This window comes from Cryptomeria japonica, chromosome 6 (genome assembly GCF_030272615.1).
Source record: "Cryptomeria japonica chromosome 6, Sugi_1.0, whole genome shotgun sequence".
NCBI classification, from domain to species: Eukaryota; Viridiplantae; Streptophyta; class Pinopsida; order Cupressales; family Cupressaceae; genus Cryptomeria; species Cryptomeria japonica.
This window is the reverse complement of record NC_081410.1, coordinates 101420509-101442660: the sequence shown is the minus strand read 5'-3', so window position 1 is coordinate 101442660 and position 22152 is coordinate 101420509. Positions and strand designations below refer to the sequence as shown.

Sequence of the window (22152 nt, the reverse complement as noted above, 5' to 3'; positions counted from 1 at the left end):
ATTCATTTGTGTGATTGGCTTATTGGTTGCTTTACTTCTTTCAATTCTATATGTACCGGTATACCGGTTGGTGAATGCATGTTTTAATAAAGTTAAAATTGATCATTCCGGTAGAACACTGACCCCCCCCTCTCAGTGTTCTTGGATTCCAACACAAATAACAATGAATTCCTTCCCTTAGGTGAAATAGCGCCCTAGCATGATGGTAGGCGCCAAAATGGAGTCTTCAAGAAGAATCAAGGAAGTGATGAATTCCGCCATGAATTCCATGTCTTATACTTGAAAACTGAAGAAATTTGTCCAAGGCATGAAAGTCGAAGGGTCAAGGAGGAATGAAAAGCAAAAAAAATCCCCTAGGGAAAATTTTCGAATTTTCTATTTTTAGGCACTGAATCTTATCAAAATCTGGAAATTTTTATGGATTCGGAAACCTGAGAAATTTATTTATCTAATGGACCCGGCTCCTAAATTTTAGGAGGATCCCTAAAAAATAGGGGATGTTGAAGAAGCATGGAAAATTTCCTTCGAAGCAGGAAAAGTCAAGCTAGGATGGAGAATCAAGCGAATCTTGAAGAATCTTTCAATTTCCCTCCGAAATTTGAAAGAATGGAAAGTTAATGAGTTGGCAAAGGGAATATTCTAAATATGACGCATAACTTAGTGCATTAAGTGAAACTTCTAAATTCGAACTCACTTACAAGGGAGGTTTCTTTTGCATGGCGCAGTGATTGGGAAAGTATGAGACAAAATAAATTTAGTTGCCAAATTAATGCCTCCTAACTTAGCAGTACGATTTGAATAATTCTATATAAGCATGGAGAGGCATTTCATTTCTCACGTGCAGGATTTGAGAAAGAAGAATTGGAGGAGTGAAGACAGGTCATACTTAGTTGATTTTTCATCATTTCCAGGGTTCTTTTCAGGATGGCGGAATCAAGCAAGACGACTACCCTCATTAGACAAGCATTGATCAAGGCGGAGATGAAAGGCTTCCTTCCTAGTTCCCAGATGAATTCCAGATGGAAGGAAATCAGCGATACAAATTTGGGCACATTCAATTTGGTTGCCTTCAAGATCAGAATGTTCGGGACAACAGGACATAGTCCATCACCAACAACTATCAAATTTGTCAAGAGCGGAATTGTTGCGGCAGCTGGTTTCCTTCTTGCTATTCAGTGTCCAGATCTGATTCTGGAGTGTGCAAAGCATTATAATCTGGAGCGAAAGACAATTTCAACGTCAGATGGCAGGCTGCTAGCGACATTTACTTCGGAGTCAATTGGTGAAGCTTTCGGAATTCCTTCACACCATTCCATGACATACAAGACTAGCAGCGGGGCTAAAGCAGTATATGACGCAGGTCCTGCCAGGTGTGCTGACTTGATCAGTAAACAGTGGTTGTTGAAGCCTAGGCCACGTCTCCAAAATGCCAAAGACTCACTATTTTTGAGTTCAAACAGGAATATGTGGACTTGATAAATATGCTGAGCAGAGTAATGGGATGTCCACATACCGTGAACTTTGAAACATGGATGTTCTTCTATATAGGCGAGATCATGAATGCAAACGGGCTAGTTGACTGGGCCAAATTGATTAGTCATTACTTGCACGAACAGCTGAAGAACTTAAAAGAAAGAAAGTCCCAGTCCTTCTCCATGAGCTCCTACATAATCTATATGCTTGTGCGAAGGGGAGGATTTGATGGTCTGCTAGCAAGCGGAATCATGGGTTGCGGACCAACACAACTGAAAGTGCATGAGTGTTAGCCCCAGCTGCATCTTCACAATGTTAGTTCTTATAGTCTGGCAAATGATACCTTCACTACGTTCTTGACGCGGCTTATGCAGAAACAATTGCATGTAAGGGTGTCGCCGCAAGCGAGGCCCTGGTCCAGAAGTATGGAGCCACGTTCTTATAGTTTCCTAAATTCACCTACATTAGGACGCAGGGATTTTCATTCCAGTCATACAAGTTGCCGAGGTATCCATTAGACAAACTCATACTGTTGGAACTCATGAGGCAGTTAACAGGTTTGGAAGCAGCTGAGAGTGCAACGGAGGAGTTGGCATTCTATCGCTTGCCATTTTATACATCCAGGGCTCAGTATGTTCCTTACCACCAAATCAGGAAGGTTGCTGGCGTGAAATTCATACACAAATTTCACTTAGAAGATTATTGGGCAAGCGTCGAGGATGACCTTGAAGTTCGGAGGAAAATGTATTCCAGACTGCCCCTTGACACCATCAGGATAAGTGAAATTTACCAGGTGTCGGATTAGGTGAAAGAGGATTCGGATTTAATGCAACCTGAATTTGAGAAAGTGAACGATCAGCCCATTCAGTTGCCAGACTGGACGGAGCCCGAAATTGATGATTTGAATGTCCTGGCTAGATCGGTGCTGAAATTCACTAAGCACTGGGTTGATTGGCAGATAAGGAGGTTGGCGGAAGGAAATGTTCATTTGACATATCAGCTAATGGGAAGTTTAGATTCCCATAGTGAAGCAACCGAAGGATCTTCACCGGCCTTGGCAGAAGGAGAAGTTCGGATTGATAATGGGAAAAGTGCCCCAAAGAGACCAAGAATGGAAAGGAAGAAAGATATCCAGCAAGAAGTTCCACATGAAGTTCAACAAGAGGTGCAACAGGAAGAACCTCTGCAAAAGAGAGAAAGGGTAGAAAGGGTGCAGTCACCGGCAAGTTCTTCCAATGTACATGAGGTAGAGATGTCAAAGACAAGAAAGTTCTCCACACCACCACTAGATACACTCAACATTAATGCTTCACACAGACCCAATCAGCCAAGAAAGTTCTCCACACTAGGAAGAGACTCATTAGGATAGCTTCGTGGAAGCCATCCTTCGCGAAATGGAAGAAGAATCAAAGGAGCAGGAGCACATGGAAGTCCATGGTCACTCCATTCCTGCTCCAGATTGGTTGATAGGAATGTTGAGGAAGGAACCAAAAAAGGAAATTGATCCAGCTCGAGAATTAGAAGAGTTGTTGAAGAAGATGGATTAGCCAGCAGAAAGGAAGGCTCACCAGAAATTTTCTAAAGTTGTGAGGCATGAGTTTGGATCCTGGACCCTGCACATTGCTGAGCCTGTAGTAGATAAGGACGGGAACGAAATCAAGCAGGAAGATTATGTTATCAGACAGGTTGATCTTGGTCCTGCTTCCACAAGACAAGTAATTGGAGACTTCGAAGAATCTTCCTTAGCCATGAAGGAAAAGATGCTGAAGTCAAAAGCGAAGTGTAAGATGCTGAGGGAAGAAAATAGAACTCTATTCGAGTACATCAGAAGTTTTAAAAGGCCACTCAGGGAGGCAGGTCCTTCATTCATTCCTCCTTCCCTTCCTAAGGAAGTTGTTGATGATGTGGAGGTAATTAGAGCAATGGCACAAAATTCTAGGGAATGGATAGAAGATGTTTACACTAAAGCAGGAAAATTCATCGAGGACTTGGCTCAGCTTCATTTAAAGTTTGTAGCCCTCTTGAATAGATTGGAGACAACGGAAGGATTGTGGGAAGATGTTCACGTATACCAGAACTAAACCATTCCGCGGCTTAGGGCCCTGACAAAGATTCCAAGGCAAATTCTAATTGATGGGAAAGTAATTCAGGAGAATGAGGTTTATGACTTTCCCCGGTGGTTCTGCGCCGTTTGCTCGGGAAAGAACACCTTTGATAAATTTAGCGTGGAGTCTTTAACTTTGAAGGACTCGATCATAAGGGTACAGGAAGAAATCATCAATGGGAGGCATTGTTCGCAAGGAAGCTCAATGATAGTGGAGTAATAGTGAACTCCCTGAAACCTCAGTTACATGAGTTCTTCTTCGTAGGTTCATTCCCTAAGGAACATTTTGCAAATGTTCCTTCATTTTCTAGTATAATGAAGAAGACACAGGAAATCATGATGGAATGGGAAAGCTTCTTTTCCAAGAGCGAGGAGGAAATTGCCTTGATGGAATTCGATATTGAAAATGTGCCAAGTGTCTCCATTGGAGAGCTGGAAGCCATCATTAGTAAATTCATTGCATATGCCATAAATGAATGGGATAATGGTTGTCCATTCTTGGACAAGAATCTTTTGGCTGAATAGTGGCGACATATTTACTGCTGGAATATTTTGGACTTAGTGGTGGTCCGGTCAAGGCATGAGGAATCTTCTTGCATGCAACCGCCTTATTAATGATTCTATGACAAATTCTCTACGCATTTAGCCGTCACATGGGGAATGATGGGCATTTATTTCTTGCATGGGAATGCTTATTGTATTTTGGGCATGTTTGATGTAATGGGGTGCATTTAATGCACTAATGGATGCCATTTTTGGGCTTTTAGAATAATTGTATATAGGCTTTATGGGGTATTTATTGCTGATTCCCACCTTGTTGCATCTTGAGTGGGGAATCTTCTAGGGTGAAACCCTAATTAGGGTTTTGCATATTGATCAATGCCAGGAGCCTATATAAAGTGGTGAACCCCTGCATTTGTAAAGGAGGAGAGATTATTGTCTGAGGTTGTTGCTAAGGATTGTTAAAGTAGCCAACTTAATACATTGTTCGACTTTGATGGTGTATTCTTGTTCTATTTTAGCAATCTGCATGGTCTTGCTCTCTTCATAGATTAGATTTGCTTTCATGTTGTTAGAAGAACTGAATTTGATAGGATTACTTGTTGCAAAGTTCGAGTTCATACTTTTGGTGTGCAGCTGATTGTTGCATACTGTGCAAAGTTAGCCTGAGCCTCTGTTATGTGTGTATGCTTAACTTCGATTATCAGTGAAGATTGTTCAATTTGATGGTCCACATTGGTGATCTGAAAAACCTCTACATACCCTTTGAAGATTGCACCGCCTTCGCGTAGTTGTGCTCTGCTGGCGAGGCGAAGCGTGGTTTGATTTTGCATGAGTGATCCCATCTCTTGTTCTTAGGATTAGATTAGACTCAACATAGTTCTCTCTACCCTATTCTCATTTACTTTCAACATTTTTCGAAAATCCAAAAATCCAAAAAATAGGGCTTTCATTGCAAATCATTCACATAGAAATCCTTGAACTTGCATGAGTTTGTTGTCCTCTTCAAGTGAATACGTAAGGCCCCTTGGGTTAACAACAAACCCATCAATCAATTGAGTCACATCTGGGCATTGAAGGAAGTTTGGAGTTAGCCGTTTGAACTTTTGTGCAATCTTAGCATACGGACTAATTTTGATCAAGAGAGAGTAAGGTGACCATTGGTAATTTTATTCTGTGTTCGACGCTGTCATAAAAAATATGTCAACAGGTCCTATAATTGGGAGGATTATTTATGTCACCACTCTAAAAAAGAGGCATCACTGGGCTGGTTGTCCAATCTCTTGGGAACCTTTTTGAATATTCTCATAATGTGCATGTGCGAGTTCTTATCCCCCATTTTAGATATTCCACTTGATGTTCGTCCAAGTCCTTTGCTTTTCCTACACTTAATTTCTTAATACCAGTCTCAACCTCTTGCAAGGTGAAAAGCTTTGTTGTTGTGTTGACTTGGGTGGGGGGAAGGGGAAGGAGGATGGGTTCAACTTATGATTCTCGCTCATAAAGCTGTTGTGCATATTCAAATCATTGACTAATTGTAATATTATTCTCAGTTTGTTAATTTCTTGGTTGAAGTTCCTTCCAAAATAGCTCCGGGTTAATTTTTTCCTAGTTAGATTAGGTTTTCTGGCCTTGTGTTCATGAATTCAGCTTTTCTCTTTCTTGAAATCTGCTTGTACAACTTAAAATTTATTTTCTTCTTGCTTTTACAACTTAATATTTATCTTCTTCTTGCTTGGCTCTTTCAAAATTCTCCTTACAATTTTGCATTCCTTATCAAACCAAAGATTCACTGAAAGCAATTTTTTTCTGATTTTTTTTTTTTTGCTCTTTTGTACTTCCCAAGTGCTACTTGAAGTTTTCTCCTTCTTAATTAACCTCTCTAGTGTTGCCTTGAAGATATACAGTTTTCTTGTGTCAAAAGAATTTCACCCTTTGAAGGTTGTTATTGAAGACATTGAGTTTTCCTTCAATGCCGTCTCTTTTCTAGCCAAGATAACCTTAAGTGACTTGGGGTATGGTTTGATTTTAAATCCCAATATGCTCACCAATCATAAGTTCCTCTATCCTTTCAGTCAAGCTCTTCGAACAAATTTCATAATCAATGACAATTGCTCCATTGTAGGGTTGCATGCAAACTTTCCAAACTTTTTTCATCAATCCAAAGCATTGCAAATAATTAAGGCAAAGGCACCACACAAAGTAAGTAATTCCTTCCCAAAATGGTTGCTATCCTTGTTGTCTTCTGAACATCTTGACCACTGGTGATTTCTTTCTTCCGTAAGCCAAATAAGATTGCGATCCTTCTTGTAACATAGAATGCTAGCTTGTTGATTTTTTGTCTTGGTAGTCTCCCACTAAGAGAACTTCTCTTTGTTGAGAATACGTTGCAATATCTTTTTTAGGGTTGCATATGGGTCCTTGTTTTCTAGTCCATTATTTTTGTAAGTTTTGGAAACCTATGGAGCAAAATAACTTGTAGTTCTAACATGACTTTTGCTTTCTAAAATTTTGAACCAAATATATAGCTAATTTTATATTCTCTTTCTAGCTAAATGATATGTGTGATGACCCCTTCCTAACTTCACCCTAAAAACATAAATTAGCAATAATTTTAGGATTTAGGAATATGAGCTTATCCTTAATACAAATTGACCCTTTTCCATATTATCCAACACATAGCCATTATTATGCATATCTATCAATCATTTACTTATGCCAATAAAATATTTTCAATTTAAGGCGAATAGATTTTTAATTTGTTGTATAATTTACTTCCCATAGATTGCATGAGACTCCTCTTCCCTATTCTGCTAAACCTTACAAGATGGAAGATTTACTGTGCCAAGGGCGCATGACATAGTCTACATGCGGCTCCCTCAAGGTTTTCTACTTGTCTTGGGACATTTTCGCCATGTGACCGATTTACTCTACCTTTCCCCCACACACTCCCTATCTTTGCAAGTATTAGAGAAAGACAAAGAATCAAATCCTCCAATCTATGGGTTTAGAATTAAATTCAATATGGCATTATTCGAATTACATTGTCAATTATTTACTTAGTCCTTAATTATTTGCTATGTGAATTGTCCACATTTTATTGCTATCATTATGGTAGTTTATTATTTCCAAACCCATTTATTAGATTGATATTAATAGTATTAATAGTATTACTAATATCATTATATTGTGTTATATTATTAGCATTATTTTATTTTATCTACATTTTATTATATTACATTTCAATATTGTATTATATTGATAATATCATACTATATTTTTTTTTTGATCGGTAAAACGGATATTGTATTAATTCTTGAAAAGATTTACAATCAGTTGTTAAGCCCTTGCCAAAAAACTGGACGATTTTCAACCCTAGCATTTCATACAAAACAAAATTACAGATAAAATGCCCCCCCCAAACCAATATTCACCACCCGAGATGACCCCAAAAAATCCGTAATTACACATTTCAAAAATCCCCTGCACACTCCACCTTCATCTACCCCTCCTTTGCTACCGGCTTGCCCTTTTCATCCTCTGCCACCTACTGTGCCTCATTCTGCATCACCTCCATCGGATCGATATCACCCCCTGAGCCTTCTCCCGGAAGTAGATCATGGCCCCGTCTCACCCTTCCTCTTCCAGTCGGTCGACCTCGCTTCCTCCGTGGTGGAACCATCCAAGTCTTCAAAGCTTGGAATTCTTCATTGGGTCCCCACTTTGCTATCTCCTTTCGGGTCTCCCATGCATCCGCAAAAGCAATGTACTGTTTGATTCCATTCAGCCCTATCTGCTCCAAGGCTTGTCGCACTTCTTTGTTGCTCGTAGCGCCACAGTAAGAAGGGACACATGGGAGGGACAAATTCACTCAAGTGGATCCAGACCCCCCCGAGCATTCGAATCCCTCCATGTCACGAACCATTGCAAGCTGTTCCTCCATACCGCCTAACCACTCTTTCTTCATGCACCGACCCATGATTTCTTCCACCGATTGATGTGGTTCCAACTCCAAACACCACGCCATGAATAGGGAAACAATGCCCGAATTGGTACGATAACTTAGGCCCCCTTCAAGATACTCAACTCCCAACAAAATCTTAACCCTAGTGATGAATGTCCTCTCTTCGAACACAAACAAATTGGCCAGCCTATCATTAGAGATACGCCCCCAAAAGGCAACTTGTTGCTTATTCGTTCTCAGAGAGAAATTTGCTTCCATTTTGTCCCCGTGCTCTGCAACACCACCTTTGCTTCCTTCGGACGATTGGATGATAAGTGCCACTATACTTCCTACTTAGTTTATAGGCCTCTCGCTCTCCCAATGTCATTAATGCCCCTTCCAATTTGGTAATGGGCATTAAAACATTTCCAACTCAACAAAATCCTGCCCCGGGTTGGAGATTTATCGACTAGCGGGCTCGTTACTCCTGCACCCTTGCACACACAAACAAATCATCACTTCTTTCTATTATCGTACTTGGTCGCAATGCTATGGTTGTTCTACACTTCTTCCACCCCCCCCAATTCTAATTCATTTTGTACCTGCACACACGATGGCAAAGTACCGTCAAGGTGATTCGGCTTGACCATCCAAGTCCTTGAGGTACTTCCTCAGTCGATTCTGCATTAAACCATCTCAATTCGCCTTGGTTGAAATCCACTGCCTCCTTCTCTTGAACATCTACCTCCACATTTCCCTCCCTTAATGTATGTGAAATTTTGAATTGGGGGAAATCCTTTAGAAGCTTATTTATGACCTTAATAATCTTGTCAATCTGCCAATGGACTGCTTCCCCTTTCGCAATTGCTTGTGTAATGATTCTAGAATCCCCTTCTAGCTGGAGTTGATTCACTCCAAGTTGTTTAGCCATTTGAACGGCTAATAGTGCTGCATTAGCTTCCACCAAATTATTAGTTGTAACGCCCAGACCCAAACCACACTTAGCTACAATCTCTCCTTCATGATTTCTAGCAACACAAACCACACCATGTAATGTGGGTTTGGTTCTGAGAAAGCTTTCTTTTAAATTAGCAGATTCAAGGATCAGGTCCTTATTAGTGAGATTGGAAATGGATTAGTGGGGAATTGGAATTCTTTCATTACTATGTATTTAATGGTTTGTATGGTCATGTGAGATAGTCTTCCAACATTGCTCCATGGTTGAGCAAGATGTGAGGGGTGAGCGGCACAAAGGCTCTATGGGTGAGATGCTGCTAGACTATTTGAAAATCAAAGTATCTTTCAAGCACAAGGTTTCAAGGTGGGTTCACTTAGGATTGATAGTTGAATTAAGGCTTCACAAGGCAGGGATCACACATTCTCTGCACTATCTGTGATGGAGAGAGGAGTTGCATTGCCATGTCTTTTGGAAATGTACTTTAGTCTTCTACAATGTCTTTTTGGAAATGTTTTCAAACTGAATTCTATCATTTATTCATTTCCCAATGTCTTGATAGACATACTTGTAGATGACTATTGGATGATCGGAAATGGTGCAAAACTCTTTGGCATAAGATTTGGATGACTGCCATTATATATTTGTTGATCCTCATTCTTGACAAGGCATACTTGTGGAAGACACTTGGATGATCAGGAATAATTGCAAAAGTTGGGCATACAATTGAGTTGCCTGCCATTGGTATCTGTGGAAGATTAAGTTTAAAGCAACTTCTCAGTAAGTCAATTCTCTGACAAGTCAGGGGAGTTGAGATTGTTCAGGCAAGATTTAGCTTTTCTTGTGAAAACTGTGTTTCCTAGTTTTCATAATGACGTTGATTCTTTGTTCCTTTGAGCACAGGCAATTCCATCTTTCGCTGCTTTTATGGAGCAGGACTTTACTTGTTGTCTTTTGTTAAGCTGATGCAATTCTCTTGCTTTTGAATGTAACCTAGGATGCATTGCTTTGAAAAAGTAAACTAGCCTTTGTCTGTAATATCCCCCTTAATTATTTTGATTTTTAACACAACAAGATTCACCCTTTAAGGTTAGAATAATCAAAGTTGCGTAGAAAGGAAATGTTGAAAGTAACCCTTTCACTTTCTGATCACCGAGAGCCCAGTATGGGAGGGTGAGAGCATACGGTGTCAAGGGGATCATTAGCTCAAATATCTGCTGGAAATGAAATCTCAAATACAATACTTGGCAGCAAGCCAACCCCTTTCGCTTATCCAGTTGGTGTAAGAACTCCTACAACAGTATGGCGGTGCAACTAGCCAATTAGAAGATTACAACTGAAAGAACGACAATCACTCGATCACTTATACAACGAGAGGACTAGAAATGGAATTACAATCAACTCTACCGCTTATTCAGTGGGAGGACAATGTTACAATAGATAAGAAGGCGGCAAGCCAGCCTCTTCCACTCATGTAGTGGGACAAGAGTAACAATCCAAGAAGATAGCTGATAGTACTACTAATTAGCTTTACAATGCAACATGGATTATCTGAATTACTAGAAATCACTGTCCACAGCTATGCGGCAAAGCCAACCTCTTCCACTTATGCAGTGGGACTAGAGAAAACAATAGAAATTGTTGTTAGTACTACTAATCAGCATTACAGATGATTCATCATAGTTATTCCAATGCTAAATACCAAATACAACTGCAACTTATTACCAAGACCCTACTCACCACACCAATGAACTCACACACCTGGAAACCAACTTCAAACTCGAAATACTGAATCTGATATGAATGAACAGCAGGCTGGAAATGCAAGCCAGCAACATAAAAACCCCACAAAACACTTCTATCTCACTCCCAACACATCCAAATTAACTCTAAACAAACCCCCAAAGACTCTTTACATACATCGACTAGTGCAGAACTGAGAAAAGGGCACTAACAATTCAGAAACAGCATAACACGCAACCCAAACACCTCCCTGCAAGGGCGTCTACAGCAGAAAAGTACGACTTGCAATATAAAATCCCATACTCCGAAATATTCAACAAGAACTTAAATGATGAATTGCCCATGGCATAGGAATTGATCTAGCAAACACCCAGAATGAGCTGACACACACACACAAGGAGCTACGAGCGAAAACACGCTTTAGCTACATTGGAAAACAGCAACCTGGAAACACACTACAGCACTCCCAAAAATCAGAAATTTAATACATAAATCTGCAACATTATCTTCAATCCACTCCTCTGAATGAAGAGCAGTCTCTGGCTTGACTAGTTGCTGTATTGCAAGCAAGAAATCAAGCTATGGCTAGGAGGTAAGCGTTCCCCGAAGCTATCACTCTGCATTTCGGCAACATTTCATTATAAAATTGTTTTTAGATAACCAAAACAAGAGCCCAACACTCTTATTTATAACTTTTTCCCCAGGTCGAACTTCTCCTCCCTCCAATATGGGATTAAACAATGGCATTCAAATTTCCTTTAATTTACATTTCATTTCACTTCATTTCCTTCCTTCACCAAATCGCCCAAGTAAAAAAATATTTCATTTAGCAACAAATGTATTTCTCCCTTAAGTGGTTGCCCAAATAATCAATCACCAAATATATAATGTAAAGCCATAATCTTTTTTTTAAATGAAAAATACCTCCATGGGCGTCCAGACTTAGGTTATAAGTTGATAATTTAAATATGAAATCGGCCCCCTTTATGTCATACACAAGTTACGCCTAGACCAAGGGAAAAATAATAAAGTATTAAAAAATGCTTTTGCTTCCAAATACTGAATACTGCCAAAATGAGCTGGCATTGAACTGCATTACTGAAAATAATCATTTGAGTTCGAACACAGGAGCTTGTCAAAAATAACCATTGAGCTGAGTTGCAGAACCCTTGCCAAAAATAACACCGCTAAAAATAGTACTTACTAAAAATAGCATACTGTTAAAAATAGTAAGTGTTTCCAAAGTGATTTTAACCACATTTTGAGTAGCTGTCGGACTTACTAAAAATAGTAAGCCCTGAAAAAGTCTTCAGATTGATTTGCATGTTATACCATCGCAAAGCTCTCAAAAAACCCCCAAAACCCAGAGAAATTAGCTGCTTCCGCCACCACTTACTAAAAATAGTAAGTCGGTCAAAGTTTCAAACTCCATTGCTTGCTATGCATGTACCCCCATTGCGAAGCTTTCTAAAAACCCAGAAGGAATCCAGAATCAGAACTGTAAAATTCCAACATGCAAGCCATCGAAACTGCCAAAACATCCTCCTATAAAATAGGAAATCCTAATTTCTACCTTTGATTGACCAACGGGTCTCAGAATTGGCCAAGAGTCCCCAAAACAAACTAGAGTGGAAAAGGAGACATTACATTGTCTAGTTAATAAGTGGTCATGTACTAATTGGTGGTTATTAGATATTTGATATTTCCTTTAAAATTGAATATAATCCTCTTTTTCATTGTCAACAGCTAACATGGTACAAATTTAGCAGACTTTCTCAATGATATCATGCATGGGCTACAAGTATGCAATGTGTTGCTGTATGTTGGAAATTTGTATTGACCTCTCTTTTCTATGGAACTTTTGAGGACTATCTCTTTGCTTACACAGAGCATGGCTGACATGGCTTCACACAGAGATTTGTGGACTGAAACAAGGATGTTTTCTCTTTTACATTGACTATATTAGATGAAGACCCAACCTAGGCTTCTTTTGGATATGTTATTGCTCCTTAGGGGCTTCAACATGTCTTTACACAACTTGATGTTGCGACTCTACAGACTGTTTTCCATCTTGAAATCCTTCATGGCTACTTTAGATCTTAAATCAATTAACAATATTTTTAAACCTTTTTGAGATTATGTGAACATTATCTTTTCGTTGCAGGCAGGTGGACAATAGAGCAAAAGAAAACAGGGAAAAAACAGAATTTACATTTACATGACATTTGCACAGCCTTCAGAATTCTCCTTAATTATCTAGTCTTCCATTCTAGAAGAAGTAATGGAGCATAAGCACCTTGGATTTGACCTGAAAAACAAACTTAGTTGGGAAACCTGCAGAAGGAAGAGAATTTTGGGAGGCTGGAGAGCACTTTTTGCCCTTCAAAATAGGTGCAGAGAGGCAGAGTTATGGGACTGGAAAAGCACTCAGATTCTACTTGGGCTATTAGTAATTACAGTGGTGCTTTATTGGGTTGAAATATGGGCTAACAGCACTTCAGACTCCAAATGGAACCAGATAGAGAGAATAAAAAAATGCATGATCACAAGCAAATTTAAATTAAAAACTTTGATTCCATATGCGATTCTTCTAGCTCAAATAGGTACAGTTCCTATTAAAGCCATTTCTATGGTGTGTCTTTTAAGATACCTGAAAAAATGAAAAAATCAAATAGATGGCCCTAGGTTGTCTTTAAAGATTTCTTCAATGAGAGAAAGAACGTCATGGATGAAGCAAAACATCAAGTGGATGAGAAAATGACATATTCACTTGAATGCATATCCTAATTATAGAAAAGAAATAAAAGTGTTTTGTTGTAGATAAGTTTCACAAGTCTATGTGGGAAAAGGCATTAGGGAGAAAGAAGAAATATTATTTTAAGGAATTTAATCCCACTTCCGATCATCAACAAAAGGCCTATGTAGAGGTTGATATCCCTTGGAGAGAAAATATTCTCATAGCTTAGTTAAGGACTAACCCACATTATCTTTTGTGTGAAATGGATTGATGGAAAAGGCCAAAAGAAGTATGGGAAGAGAGAGTTTGTGTCTTTTGAACATCTGGGGCTATCGAAACAGAAAAGCACTTTATTTTGGAATGTAAATCTTATAGTGACATTTGGGTCAAGTACACAAGAATTTAGTGGCAGCTTCGTCACAAGAATAACAACAATTGGTTGAGAAAATGAGGGGATGTTTGAAAAAATGGCGGAGTTCATTATCAAATTGAATAGTAGAAGGTCAACAATTTAGAAAGCAAAAACAACAGGGGCTGCTGTCCCATTAGCTATCTTTGGCCCTATGGATGTTGAAAAATATTGTATTTGTTCTAAATTCTTTGTACACTTTTTGTATGGAGTCGAGCTGGCCGTTTTTCCCAAAAGATGTACCTGTTCAAGAAACCACTGCCATTCTAGTTAAGGATCTCACAGGAGGCTGTTAAACCATGTCATGAATCCCGAGGGGAGATGCTGGACACATTCCAACAATCTAGCCCTTAGCATTACCCGAGGGGATTCGAACTTGTGACCCCGCTTTGATACCACTTGTAGGGAGTTGAGATGGTTGTTTTTCCCAAAAGATGCACCTGTTCAAGAAATCGCTACCATTCTAGTTAAGGATCTCATAGGATGCTGTTAAACCATGTCAAGAATCCCAAGGGGAGACGCTGGACATTTTCCAACACATTTCTGTGATTACTTCTACTTGACTACTCCAACAATGATCCTCAATGGTGCTCAGCATATGATTACACATTAGGCAACTTCAATGATGCTAATGCTTGTTATTTTTTAATTATGTTGAAATGTTTTAGGAAGTGAAATTAAGTTCTTAGTTAAACATTGCTCAATATCTGTGTTTTCTTTTACTCAAGATTCACGATATTTGAAGATCCATAGGCTAGTTTTGCTTTCTTTCTTAATCAGTATATACAACTTTCTTTCTTAGAACATATCTTTCATGTTTCTTATGGCCGTGCCTAGTTAAAATAACATTAAATTTCTTCAGATCAGAAGCCAGCAGGTTGTATTTTCTGGTTAGAAAATCATGCACGCACTTAACAATGAAATGTTATCACAGATAGACTACAAACCTTAATTTTCTTTTATCGGCTCCCTATGATGGTTTTCGATTATTTTGTTGTTGCAAAAGTCAGATCTTTGAAGACATGTTTTGAAGAAATCGATTGTTTTCATTTTCTTCTCATTTTTCTAATATTTTAATTCCAATATGTCAGAGCTATACTTGTTGAAGATACAATATAGTTCTGGGTTTGTTTTGGATGCTGCTTTGAATTTTTGTTGACATCCCAAAGACCTTTGAAACCAACATGCAGGTGGTTCGTGAACATGATAAATATGGTAGGGATGTTGAGCTTTTTAGAAGACACTTGTATGGAGAGGGAAAGGAAAAACCAACCACAAAAGGAACCAAGGGGGCAGATCTAGTTGAAGGTCTAGTGATTCAAGAAGGAGATTATAAACTAGTGAAAACAAGGTTCAGTGCGTTCTTTGCAACAAATTTGCACACTCTTCTTCAAGGTGCTGGTATCACAAGTGTTGTTGTTGTCGGTAAGTTGAGGATGAAATGTGAATATTACTTAAGTGATATATATTTAGAATGATTAATAATTGGCTTGTTTAATATATGTTGGATTTACACATTTACTCTTGGATATGTGCTTGTAAATAATATTCAATCAACTAATGCCAAAATTGATCAAAATCAACCTCTAATAGATCAAGGATGTAGATAAGATAAGATAAATTTATTAATGTCCAACAAAAGACCACAAAAGGGGTTAAAGGGACTGCCAATAGCCAGACAAGGGGGCCAGCCCGCAGCAGGGATGCCAAACGGTGCCCGAAAAACAGCAACAAAGGAACAAAGACAAAGACAAAGAAAGCAAGAAAGCCGAATGAAAGGAAGGAAAGAGAGAGGGGGGGGGGAGAGCCCCCCTCAAGCCCCTTTCACTACAAAATCTGCATCACAGAGAACCTCAAAATAGACCTGCCACCCGGGAGATCGACAGGAGACCCAGTGCTCTTAAGACGTTTCTTGGAAGGAGACGAGCATCGATGTAAATGGGAGGTATTCCTGGGAACTGCAGATCGATGAGATCTAGAGGGAAAGCTGAGCCGACGCTTGGTGCCCCAATCTGCGTGAATCTCTGGAAAGGAGGTAATAAGTTGGCACGACTGTATAGTGTCATAGTGCTGAAGCTAAGAGGATAGGTCCCGGAGCCAAACGACCTCTTGAATGTAAAGAGCAAGGCACCTCTGGTCTGTGTAACGGAAAAAGATGGAGAGGGACTGTGCCTCCCTGAAGAGGCAGAAAAACCTGCCTCTGATCTCATAGTATATAGGACAACGAAAAATGAAATGCTCCTTAGTCTCTGTCTCACTCATGGAACAAAACCAACAGATCTTGCTATCTCTGGATAACTGATGATCAGTCTCAATACGGAGACGATGAGAGCCCACTCTAAAAGAGCCAAGTGGGATTCAGAGAGAATGCGCCCAGTGATGTGAAAGGTAAGGACGCACAATGAGCCCATCATGAAGCTCCAGAAAGTGCTCAGCATAAAAGGCCATCTTGGGGTGGAGGCCCCCATGGGGGTTGACCCAGGTGGTGTGGATGAACCGCCTATAAATATCCTCATGGACACACCGATTGAGCTCTTGTTTGGAAGGAAGGAGATGGTGAGGAGCACCCATAGAATACTGGAAGGGAGGAAGACGATCAATCTCAATCCCAATAAAGCCAAGAAGAACAGAAGCCTCCGCAAACCATCCACGGGCTCGACTAGAAGACACTGACGTAGCTATGGTCTCAAAGGAGCAGTAAGCAAGGTAGGGGTACCTGAGGCGCTCCTCACCTGTGTCGGCATAACTCCGTAGTCGATGTTAAAACCAAATAAGGTCAAAGATGGCTCCAAGCCTGAAGGGGTGGGCTCCGAATTTTGCCGGAATATTATTATGAGGTATGGACTGCTTGCATCTGATGATGCGTTGAAGAAGAAGAACCTGAACCCGCTCCGCAGAAGCCCAGTCAGACTCCAAGAGGGACGACCCCCAAACAACAGACCCATAGAGAACAGTAGGCCTAATCAAAGTATCCATGAGAGCCATCTTGGACGTGGTGTCCTGGAAATGATGCCTGAAGCTTGTCTCTCGAGAAGAGCCAGGGAGTCATAACCCTTGTTGATCCGTGGTTGAAGGGCAGGCCTCAAACTGAAACGGGAGCCAGAAAAACTTGATATGGTGCAGAGAGCATTTCTGTAAGTAACTTTAGCCTTGTATTAGAGTGCATTAAACAATATTACTTCTAAGCAATACCAATGATGAAGGGGAGCAAATAGCCTTGTATTAGAGTGCATAAAACAACATTACTTTTAAGTAGTACCAATGATGAAGGGAACAAACTTCAGTGTGAAGTTCTTTTTAGTATTGGACATCATACCCTTCATTTGGTTCCAACAAGATAAGCTATCTTAGGACATGAGTTTAATCACAATTAGACTCGTTGATATACAACAACTAAGATACATACTTAAGGGAAAATTTGTTTCCCTTTCTTACACACTCTCTTCAAAATCTAGTCCAATAAGTGGTACCTGTTAACATTATAGCAATAGGAGTTCTCTTTCCACCTGAATGTTGTGTCGCCTAATGATAAACATTTTATTTATATTACTATCGTTGATACGTGTTATCATCTTCATTTGGTTATTGCCGAGTTAATTTAGATTTTCGTCTAAGAAGAAATTGTCAGTGATACATATATCTCATGTATGAATTAAGTTTAGTATTTGGGGTTATTAATATTAGTTAGGAACTATCGCACCCCTTTGCAAGTCGTGTAACCCAATTTAAGAGGTGTGTCTATCCATCTGTCTGAGTTGGGTATAAGGACCCCTTGTTACGTGAGAATTGGGTAGTGTGAGTGAAAAATTGGTGATGCGCAACTAGAGGAATACGAAGACTGTAGAGGAATACTTTCTAGACTTGTGAAGGAATACAAAGATTAATAAACAATATAATCAATCTTCTTGTGATGCCCAACATTCACATTTGAGATTTTTTTTGTGTGAAGAGTACCTGTTCAAAACGGTTTATACTGCTGCTAACATTCATTTCTGATCTAAAATTTACATGGTATCAGAGCCAGGTTTAAGCCAGATCAGATTCGTTTAAGCAACAAAAGTCTTCTCATCAAATTAAGTCTATCCAAGCATCAAAGATGGTGAACGGACTCAAGGTCGAAGATAGGCTTGATGGTGCATTGAACTTCACCTCTTGGAAATTCAGAGTTCTTATTGCACTGGAAGAAAATGACCTTCTAGACTTCATGGAAAAAGAGGTGCTCAAGCCATATGATGAGGCTGAGAAATCTCAATGGGAGAAGAATGACATTAAGGCTAGGAAGATCTTGATAGATTTTGTGAAGGATCATCTTGTGCCAATTATATCCAAGATGAAGACAGCCAAAGTCATGCTCGAGACTCTTCAAGGCTTGTATGAGATTAACAACACCAACAAAGCTCTTGCATTGAGACAACAACTCCACTATATAAAAATGGCTAAAGGAGATTCAGTGTTCTCCTTCTTCATGAAGATTACTGAGTTGAAGGATCGGCTATACGCCATTGGAGATAAAGTTGAGATAGAGACCTAGTTATGTTGGCACTAAATGGTCTTCCTCAATCTTGGGAGCTCTTTATCCAAGGCATTAGTGGAAGATCTAAATTACCCAAGTTTGATTGCCTTAGAGCTGATTGCATTCAAGAGGAATTCAGGTTGGTAGCAAGAGGAAATGGATGAAATCCTCATTGCGAAGAAAATCATGTTCTTGATGCTCAAACATCCAGAAGGAAAGAAGAGAAAGGAGAAAAGGCAATTTCAAGAGGAATAGAGATAGAAAAACAGATTCAGCTCCTGAACCAAAGAAGAAGAAGGATCTCTCTAACATTCAATGTTACAGATGTGACAAGTATGGTCACTATGCTCGAGATTGTATAACAAGACCAAAACAACATGCTTCTATTGCGGATGTCGATGAAAAATCTAGAGACAATTCAGGGGGATTTCTATTCATCTCAGCTCTTTCAAGCAATGTTCCAACCGACAGTAACACTTGGTTGATTGATAGTGGTGCTTCATGACACATTACAGGATATCGAGAGCATCTTTCTGACTTGGTAGAAAGAGATGCCATTAATGAGTCACATCATTTTTAATGAGTCACATCATTGAGTCCAAACCTTCTAGTTTTGAGGAAGCATCCAATCAATAGGTGTGGAGAGATGCCATGACAGAAGAATATCAGTCTATCATAAAAAATGATGTTTAGGATGTTGTACCAAGACCTGAAGCAAAATCAGTTCTGTCTTCCAAATGGCTTTTCAAGATCAAGCATGCAGCTGATGGAAGCATTGAGAAGTACAAAGCAAGATTTGTGGCAAGAGGATTCTCTCAGAAGGAGGGAATAGATTATGAGGAGACATTTGCTCCTGTTGCTCGATATACATCTATCAGGACTATTATTGCTATTGCATCAGCTAAAGGCTGGAAACTACATCAAATGGACTTAAAGACTGCATTTCTTAATGGTGTGATTGAAGAAGTGTACATTGATCAACCAGATGGTTTTGTGATTCATGGGAAGGAGTCTCATGTATGCAGATTAAAGAAGGCATTGTATGGCTTTAAGCAAGCACCCCGTGCATGGTATGAAAAGATTGATCGATACTTGATGAGCTTGGGATTTTCCTAGAATGATGCAGATTCCAATCTCTACTTCAAGGTAGTTGATGGTGAGGCCTTAATATTGGTTCTTTATGTTGATGATTTATTTCTTATTGGAGCAGAACATCTCATTGTTAAATGCAAGAAAGAATTAGCCTTCGAGTTTGAGATGAAGGATCTTGGTCTTATGCATTACTTTCTAGGATTGGAAGTATGGCAAAGACCCAATGAGATTATTCTTAGTCAAGGGAAATACACCATAGATATCTTGAAGAGATTTGGGATGATGGATTGCAAGTCCATGTCCACACCTATGGAAGCAAATTTGAAGAAGTTGAGTGACTCTGCAGCTAGTTCAGATTTGGTAGATCCCACCATGTACAAACAATTGATTGGATCATTGATGTATCCAGTCAATACTAGACCAGACATTTGTTATGCGGTAAGTGCTCTCAGTTAGTTCATGTGTGAACCAAGACAAATTCATCTAGTTGCAACAAAGCATATCTTGAGATACTTGCGTGGCACAGTGGGATATGGCTTGAGATATACTTTCGGTGAAGATCTGAAGTTACAAGGATATTTTGATTCTGATTGGGCCAGAAGTGTAACTAATAGGAAGAGCACCTCTGGATGTTGCTTTAGTCTGGGGTCTGCCATGATTTCCTGGTGTAGCAAGAAGCAGACCTCTGTGACACTAAGTACTGCTGAGGTTGAATACATTGCAGCATGTGTAGCAGCTCGAGAAGCAGTGTGGTTTCGAAAGCTCCTTGTAGGATTATTTGGTCAAACATTGGAGCCAACTGTGATTCATTGTGACAATCAAAGCTGCGTGAAGCTCTCTGTCAATGCAGTGTTTCATGATAGAACAAAACATGTGGAGATCAAATATCATTACATTAGAGATATGGTGTTGAGAAAAGCAATTCAACTAAAGCATATTTGCACTGATGAACAGACAGATGATATTCTTACCAAGCCCCTCTCCAGAGTGAAGTTTGCACATTCCGAGATAAGCTTGGAGTTGTGGAGAATGTTTCCCTTATTGAGAAGGAGACTTAGCTTCAGTGATTCTTACTATTTGCCATAATGAATATTTCTCTGAGGCGGAGAAATATGAGGTGAAAGCCCTCTTCCATCTCTGAGACAGAGATGTTGTTTTCCACACGTGGGAGTAGCCATGGTGGACGTCATGTTGAGAGACTCCATGACGACATCACGTTGAGTGACTCCGTGATGAACACTTGTGCACATATTTCCTTCCACACATGGGAGTAGCCATGGTGGATGTCATGTTGAGAGACTCCATGACATGGATATCTGGAAAGATAGCTCCCTAGCTAAGAGGGAGTGTTGATGTTATAGCAACAGGAGTTCCCTTTCCACTTGAATGTTGTGTCGCCTAATAATAAACATTTTGTTTATATTACTATCGCTGATACCTGTTATCATCTTCATTTGGTTATCGCTGAGTTAACTCAGATTTTCCTCTAATAAGAAATTGTCAGTGATACATATATCTCATGTATGAATTAAGTTTAGTATTTGGGGCTATTAATGTTAGTTAGGAACTATCACACCCCTTTGCAAGTCGTGTAACCCAGTTTAAGAGGCGTGTCTGTCCATCTGTCTGAGTCGGGTATAAGGACCCCTTGTTACGTGAGAATTGGGTAGTGTGAGTGAAAAATCGGTGATGCGCAACTAGAGGAATACGAAGACTGTAGAGGAATTTAATCAATCTTCATGTGATGCACAACATTCACATTCAAGAATTTTTTTGTGTGAAGGGTACCTGTTCAAAACGGTTTATACTGCTGCTTACATTCATTTTGTTGTCCTCATTTTTGGATTCTCAAAAATGTTGCAACCCCTACAAATTTTTGCCTAAAAAGTGTCATTTTTGTCTCCAAGGCACGTTTTACGAGGTACAAAACTCACATTTGATAGTGTCAAATCATTGGGGGTTGTCCTTGCCATCATTGTCCAAGTTTTGGTGAGTTTTGGTCTTCCTTTTCCTAGCTTTTTGTGCAATTTCAGGTTTCAGAACAGTCACTACATGTTGAAGATTTTAGTCTATGGCACGCTTCCCAAGGAGAATTTCACCTAATCCTTGGACTGTCTTAATCCTCAGTCCATCTTTGAATTGCGTTTTGAATTTCGTTGCATTCTGGATTCATTTGCTATGTCTTTCCTTCAATTTCGGGTTTTTTGTCCGTGACTGCAGGTGGAGAATTTTCCTTGAACTACAAGTTTTAATGATTTCCATTGTTTTGGTTTTTGTAGAGAAATTTTTAGCTTATTACATGTGCACTTTATTGAAAAATAAAAACTTGTAATTTGCTTTTTATTTCCCTTTTGTTGTTTTTGTTGTTTTTTGGCTTTTTTAGTTAAAATAGGGATTTTTTGGTTAAGTTACAAGTAAACTTGTAATTCTTTCCAAAAACCCCTACTTTAATGGTTTTTACATGTAATAGGGATTTTAAACCCCTATTACATGTGTGCAAGTGATTTAAAACTTCTTGTAGGGATTTTATTTCCCCTTTGCAAGTAATTTTAAACTTGAATATCTCTCTCAAAAACCCGATTTTGCCTTGTAAATGAAAAAGTGACAATTTTAAACTTGCTATTTGGTCCAAAAAACCCGATTTTGCTTATAAAGTGCATTTTTGACAATTTTAAACTTGCA

At 39.3% G+C, this 22152-nt stretch overlaps 1 protein-coding gene across 2 annotated transcripts in view; it reads left to right on the top strand.

Moving 5' to 3' along the window:
• Window positions 1-22152, top strand: part of LOC131050136 (probable inactive nicotinamidase At3g16190) — a 72657-nt gene that overhangs the window by 12958 nt on the left and 37547 nt on the right. For both annotated transcript variants that reach the window (XM_057984306.2, XM_057984305.2), the window contains exon 3: window positions 15056-15290. In XM_057984306.2, the coding sequence (XP_057840289.2) occupies window positions 15056-15290 (235 nt within the window). The remainder of the gene's footprint in view (window positions 1-15055; window positions 15291-22152) is intronic.